The sequence below is a fragment of the Pollicipes pollicipes genome, unplaced genomic scaffold, assembly GCF_011947565.3.
Source record: "Pollicipes pollicipes isolate AB1234 unplaced genomic scaffold, Ppol_2.1 Scaffold_2514;HRSCAF=2949_pilon_pilon_pilon, whole genome shotgun sequence".
Taxonomy (NCBI): Eukaryota; Metazoa; Arthropoda; class Thecostraca; order Pollicipedomorpha; family Pollicipedidae; genus Pollicipes; species Pollicipes pollicipes.
In genome coordinates this window covers 21,765-28,593 of record NW_023596124.1, presented here as the reverse complement: position 1 = coordinate 28,593, position 6,829 = coordinate 21,765, and the positions used below count along the sequence as shown (strand labels likewise).

General features: G+C 43.2%; 1 protein-coding gene across 1 annotated transcript; it reads right to left on the bottom strand.

Annotated features, from left to right (window-relative positions):
- Positions 1–629: 629 nt before the first annotated feature.
- On the bottom strand, positions 630–6,104 carry LOC119097378 (clathrin heavy chain 1-like; the record flags this gene model as incomplete). The annotated part of the gene is made up of 4 exons (XM_037220427.1): positions 5,943–6,104; positions 1,466–1,673; positions 1,066–1,215; positions 630–745 (listed from the first exon to the last, which is right to left on the bottom strand). Coding segments are annotated over exons 1-4 (516 nt in total), but the record flags the coding sequence as incomplete, so codon positions are not given.
- Positions 6,105–6,829: the final 725 nt, after the last annotated feature.

Genomic DNA, 6,829 nt, shown 5'->3' with positions numbered 1-6,829 from the left:
ATCGCGCCCACCACACCCGGTTTTTTGCTGCAAACGACCACATCAGCTCTGCCGTTCAAGCGATCGGGCTCGATAACCTGGACAGCCACTGCACAAAATGCACGCCAGCTTATTTCGTGCTGCTCTTCAGCAATCACACAGTACACCAAAGAAACAACGAAGTTATAAGGTTCGAGTTGAAAATTCAGTTTACGACGTGACGGAGACAGACACGTGTGTTGCAGCCGGGTGCGTTACCAGCTCGATGGGGATGCTTGTGTCCGAGAACGCGCCCCCGACACATGATGTCCGAGATGGCGCCCCCGACACATCTTATACGAGATGGCGCTCCCGACACATGCCGTCCAAAATGGCGCTCCCGACACATGTCCGAGAACGCGCCCCCGACGCATGTTGTCCGAGAAGGTCCTCCGACACATGTCCGAGAAGGCCCTCCAGCACATGTTGTCCGAGAAGGTCCTCCGACACATGTCCGAGAAGGCCCCTCCAGCACATGTTGTCCGAGAAGGCGCATCCCGACACACGTTGTCCGAGAAGGCACCTCCGACACATGTCGTCCAAGAAGACGCCCCTGACACGTGGCATCCGAGGAGCGCCCCCCGCCACACAAGAGCGTCACGTCAGCTGACCTGGGCCGAGATGCCAACCAGCAGCCAGTTGAGCTTGTGGTCGGTCCGGTAGTTGATGATCTGACAGCCCGTCAGCGTGGAGTGGCGATCAAACATTTTCAGCGGCTGTGAGTCACCTGGCCAACACCAAACAAGTCATCACACGCAATGTGGCATGAAGCGAAATATCCAAACTATTGAGATTCATTACAGCAAGGGAATTGAGACCTGCATATCCACATACATGCTGTGGATATGTGTCATATGTGTCACATGGATATGTGTGGATGTGTCATATCCACAAATCATATCTGCATATCCACCTCACTGTGCATATAAACAAATGTACAAGATGATGTGAGCTAACAGCACATCAGATGCCCACAAATCACCCAAAACAAACAATTTCCAAGCTGTTCACTGATATCAATGTGCTGATGAACTGATTGTGCCTTACCTTCCATGCTCCAGTGGAAGACAGATGTTTCTGTGATGATTGCCACTGTGTTTATGTTGATCCACTTCCAGAATACAACCTCCTCTGACATTGTGTGGGCCTTCACCTTGCTCTTCATCTCTATATTGAAGATTTGTAATGTCTTGGCAGCTGAAAGGAAAACAATGTTCAGGGAAGATCCCAACACTTGCATTACATTGTACAATGAAGGAGGTGTTAGTTTTCAAGACTCAATTTGGCTGATAGATGTCATAATTACTTGGTGTTGAATGTCAGTTAGAAATGAAAGAACATTTCAGTATGGCTCAACACTTTCCCATGGCATAATTGTCTTGCAGAATGCCAGGAAAGTCATGCTAATCTTGACATTTACACTAGCTTTCTGGATGAGAATGCTCACCTTTGAGGGCAATAACTTTGCTGCCTGGGTTCATGATGGCCGAGTCCGCCGAAATTGGTCGCCGGATGGGGTTGCTGGTGTCTGCCATGTCAATGATGACCACCTGGGCAGTCTCTCCCACCTTCTCCCTCACACAGATGAACTTGTCTGACTCCATGGTCAACATGTTGAACCCAATGTTGGAAGCATTGATACCCACATTGGTAAGCTGTAACACACAGAAGTACCAAACTGACAATACATTCCACTATCACCTACACAATGATGAGAATATGGTGGAGTTTACACTGGTCAATCATATTATCAGGCTGGGTATCCTAATAAAATGATACACCTTATGTTGTGTTTTAAATTTCAGACACAACTGGTAGCTGAAGTGCATTACATTTGAATCATGACTCATTTTACAATCCTTGATCCACAGTGATATTTGGATGCAGATGATTGGAATGTTCCTTAGGCATAACTATTGTATGAAAGACTGTGTGATCAATAACTATCAGGGTCATGCAAGTGTAGCATTTTTCCAGCACTCCAATTTTCATATCCAATCTACATGGCCTCAAACAAGTTACCTGTTGATTGTATACCTGCACAACTGTTTCCTTTGTGACCATGCAGCAACAAAATGTGAGACATCGGTGGCACTGCCTAATGACCACACCTGGTATCTGTCAAACTAGAGGTGTAGTTTCTTTACAGGATATAAGTACTCTGTTCAGACTCCAAAATGTGTCTTATCCTATAAACTCTTGTGGCTTACTACTTCTACCACAGTAAAAAAGAGCACCTACTGAAAATGTGAAAGAAATGTGTTCAAGGCCCTACTTGGCCCATCTATCACCTGAAGTGCAAGTTGGAAAAAGACAGTATGAAGTTGCAAGCCTCTGGAGCCTCAGCATCAGCATTTAACATTGGCAGACAAAATTCATAGCTGCATGAAACATTGCACACCAGCATCAAGCCACAGCACTCTTGAGACAAACTTGCAGTGACCAAAATTATCCAGAAGAAAGACACTCAAAACACAGGCAGGTGGCAAACCAGAATTGTCTAGAAAATACACTGCACAGGTCATCCAGTTGTAGGCAAGCTAGAAAAATGTCAATGGAAGGACACATAAAGATTCTGTCATGGATGATCCCATCACCTGAGCAGAAAATTGTATCTGTATATGTATGGAGGTTTGAGATGAAAACACTGACCAATAAGTTATTGGAATGGTTATACTCAAGCATCAAGACTTGCTAGATCCCATACAAGTAGATATTTTGGAGGCTGTAGATGCATAATTCAGAATATATTAGCTTCATCTTGAATCTAGTTAACACCATAAAAGATGCTCTGTATCCAAAAACAACGACAAAAACAAAAACAATGAGAAGTGCTACACTACCTGGGAACAGACCAAGGTTTCTGTCAAGTGCAGCGCAGACTACTTATCCAGAACACATGTGCATGACCACCATATAAGTGCTCTTCCTACCCAAAAAGTCAGATTTATCCACAATATATCATGTTTTTAATTTTTAATTTTTTTATAAATTTGGTCCAAATCCTTTAAATGGATGGATTTCTGGGATCAGCGCTCATGCTAAGCAGTGCTTGTGGTGCGAGCCCTGACCCCCACCATCCGATCGCGCAGTTCCAGGCAACGGCAATATTTAGTGGCGAAAGCTTTACGTGCCGCGATGCTCGGCACGGTCCGTCCTGCCCTCTGACGTCAACTGACCTTTAGCGCGACCGCTGCCACCGGCCGCAGGCCATACCTGCCAAGGGCAAATAGCGAGCGCCCTAAAGCGACTCGAACCCATCCCGCAACGGATGGGTGTGGTCGGAATGCGGGCGCTCTAACCAACTGAGCCACCGGGATGGACAAATTGAGCAATCACCAAGAAATTATCAGCTACTCTTTTATATTGACTCAACGAGGCAACTGTGGACCTAAGAGTGATTGGAAATGCGCTAGATTTTTTAAATTGCGCAACCACCAAGAAATAATTAGCCACTCTTTTATATTGCCTTAACAAGGCAACTGTGGACCTTAATGTGATTGGAAATATGTTAGATTTTATGTTAGATGCATAGTTGCTAGACATTTGGGAGATAAGGCAACCTGCCTGCTTGTGGATGCCTCTGATGCATAAAATGACCACAAGGGTTTACAGAACTTTGCTCCCATTCACAGTGCTCCAAACACAAGAAAAAAACAAATAAGAAGATAGCTGCAGATTTTTTTATATTTGCACACTATGGACACCGGACAACAGAATTTCACACTGAATAGATAGGCAGTGAAAACAGCTAGCACTTATGTTAGTCCACAACCTCCGCTCAGCCATGCCTCCCAACCAGTGCCTTGAGGGTGGATAAGTGAGGTGCAGTAACTTCTTGGAAGCCAGAGCACTGAAATACTGGAATCACTGCTGGCCTACTGGCTGGTCCTACACCAACACAGGCATGTAAACCCACTTAGCACATTGTTCTCCTGGTTGTATGCTTGATAGGGCACTCTGCCACTCACTTTAGGTGTGCCTCTATGAATCATTTTCAGTCCATTCAACAGCATTTGATCATCTGCCTGGTGTCACAATTATTTGTACTGCTTCTGGCAGGGATCATGAACACTAACCTGGATTCCCACCCTGAACCTGCACAATTTAGCACACTTGTCACAGACACATGCTGTGGTCCTGACATAACCAGAGATGGTGCAGCAGGGGGGGGGGGGGGGAGAGTATGTTTTCCACCACCCAATCTTTGAAAGCCCCTTTTTTCCCAACTACAGGGTTCATAACTTCCTCTAGACTTGCCAAAATTCAGATCAAGGAAGCCTCCTATAACTGAGCTACAGAGCAATATAAAGTGGGCTCACAACATCATTTTCTACCTCAAGAAGCTTGTTTTCTGGTTCATACTGCCACTTTTGTGAATACAGTATCACATGCTCTAGATAGAAGGCACAATGCTGTGTTAAGGAGGCCCCTAATCCTGGCTCAGGCTGCTCTTATAAACTAGTAAGCCCATTCTGAATTGGAGGACACTCTCTTTATTCCGGAGCCCCATTTCTGGAACTGGAGGCCTCTACATGCATCAGAATATGACTGTTCTAAGGCAGAATGCCCTGTTTTGTAATAGATGGCCTTTAGCTAGATTTAGAACCCTGTGCACTGGAAGCCAATTCTTCCCATGACTTATTCTACAGCAGCCACATACACATATGTGATCCATGGAGCCACGACCATGGAGGTGAAAACATGTAATAGGTTGTCTGAACTGATTCAGGTCAGGCTGAGTTTTTGGTAGTTTTACCATGAAACAATGCATTGCCACTACCATATCTTCCATGGCATTGGGTGGCAAACCCCCACACCCGGGCTCTCTCTGGTATTGTGTGATCCCATAGAATGAGTAAGAAAGAGAAGCTCCCAAATTAATGCTATAGGCATCTTCATGAACAGGATCATGTATTTAATGCACTCAGTTGATGTCTGTTTTACTGGCCAACATTTTATTTTGTGGCTATTTTAAGAGCATCTATCCAAAGTACTGACAATCTGTAGAAATGATAGTTAAAACTAGGACACCCCTTTCCCATCTCATCTTATTGATATCTTTATCATCAATTGAAGCATTTTCTGATCCTCAAAACTGACTGGCAGGACCTCTTTTAGGATAGCATAATGCTAAGACATACAATCATCTTCCAGGGTTCCAAATTAAGTGTTACCACATAAATAAACTTTTCATTCAAAAATTGTTGTATGCCCTTAAACCAGGCAGTTAATTTTATATTTCAACTAAAGTAACTTATGTAATTGATATGGTTTAATCATTTTCACACTTAGCACATATCATCACAGGTACTAAGGACATGTTCTATTTGCCCATGGTACCCCCAAGAATTGTGGGTGGTTCTATTCAGACCATATTGGTACCTCAAATCCAGTCTGCAAAAAAACTCCATACACTATTTTAGATGCTTATGTGACATCAGTATGCTAAGCCTCTTGCTTGTGTGCATCAAACTATGGCCAGACTAAATTGCATTGAATTTTCATTTCATGTAGGCATGAAAAATGCTTAAGGAGTATTTTTGATTAGAATTACCTTTCCAACACCATGGCTTCAAGCATCAATGGCTGTATGCTGAAAGTTGCATTAACTGTACCACACTTTGATTACATTTTGGGCATAAATGCACTGAAATTTATGGAGCAATGTCTCTGCTACAATGAACATGTTTAGCACATCATGAACTTTTAGCAGCCAGGCCCAAAAGCACTGAGCATGTCATTTCTGATACACAGTGCATTAGGTTAAGGAAAACAACATCGGTAAAAACACCATAGCTACATTCTGGAATAAATAGATGCAACTAACACAGATAACATCACAACTATTAGCTTCTATCAAAATTTCGACAACCATCTCTGTGTCCCTGCACCCCGCACAATAAACCTAAGAAAAGACTAACCTGCAAATGTTCCTGGAATTTGATAGGAAGAATTTGGGCCATGGTGAGGCGCTTGGTAGGGTCTTGGTGATCTTAACCCCGCTTGCAGCCCTTGAAGTCGTAACACTGGTCACTGCCTCTTCACCAAATTAATTACTTATGAAAAACGTCACACCACTCCCACAATCCTGCCAGCCGCCGGCTGCCGCTATTCCCTGTCATCAGCACAACTGCATGGAATTACGAAATTGTCCAATTCTTCGTAACAAAGTCACATGAGAAAACAAATTTCGAGGCTCAATTTTATATCTCACTGCATTATTCTGTCTTTAAAGCTGTAAATAGAGGCAAAAAGTCTATTGGAAATATACTACATTCTTTCGTACTGATAACAAATTACCAGCGCAAGATTATTCGGTTGCCAACGTTTACGCCCCCAGAATTCATCATAATGGCGTCCGAATTTGCAATTAGATATCACACCTACACCGAAGAGGTGCCAAGCTCAAAAGATATCCTTTCTCCACATATTTATTTTGATACAAATTCAAGCTTAATGTATATATCTCAACTTTGTTAGGTGAAGACAAAATTGCCTTTATAGACAATGCAGCTAAATCAAATGCACAACTACACTGCAAGACTCAGGAAATACATTACCAAAATTTCTAGAGCCTGAAAACGACTTTGGCCGACAAATAAAGGAATAGATTCTAAGATTGAGAATCAACTCCAAGCTTCTTTTGTTCATATACAGACCCCATTCTGAACGTGTACAAACAATACAACTAACCCTACGCACCCGAGATACTTCTGAAAAATCAGGTGTGTCGCAGCATGGTGTGATTTGCTGAGATTTTTTCTTCCAATTTTTTTAAGGATGATGTGGGTGAAAAATTGGGTACGCT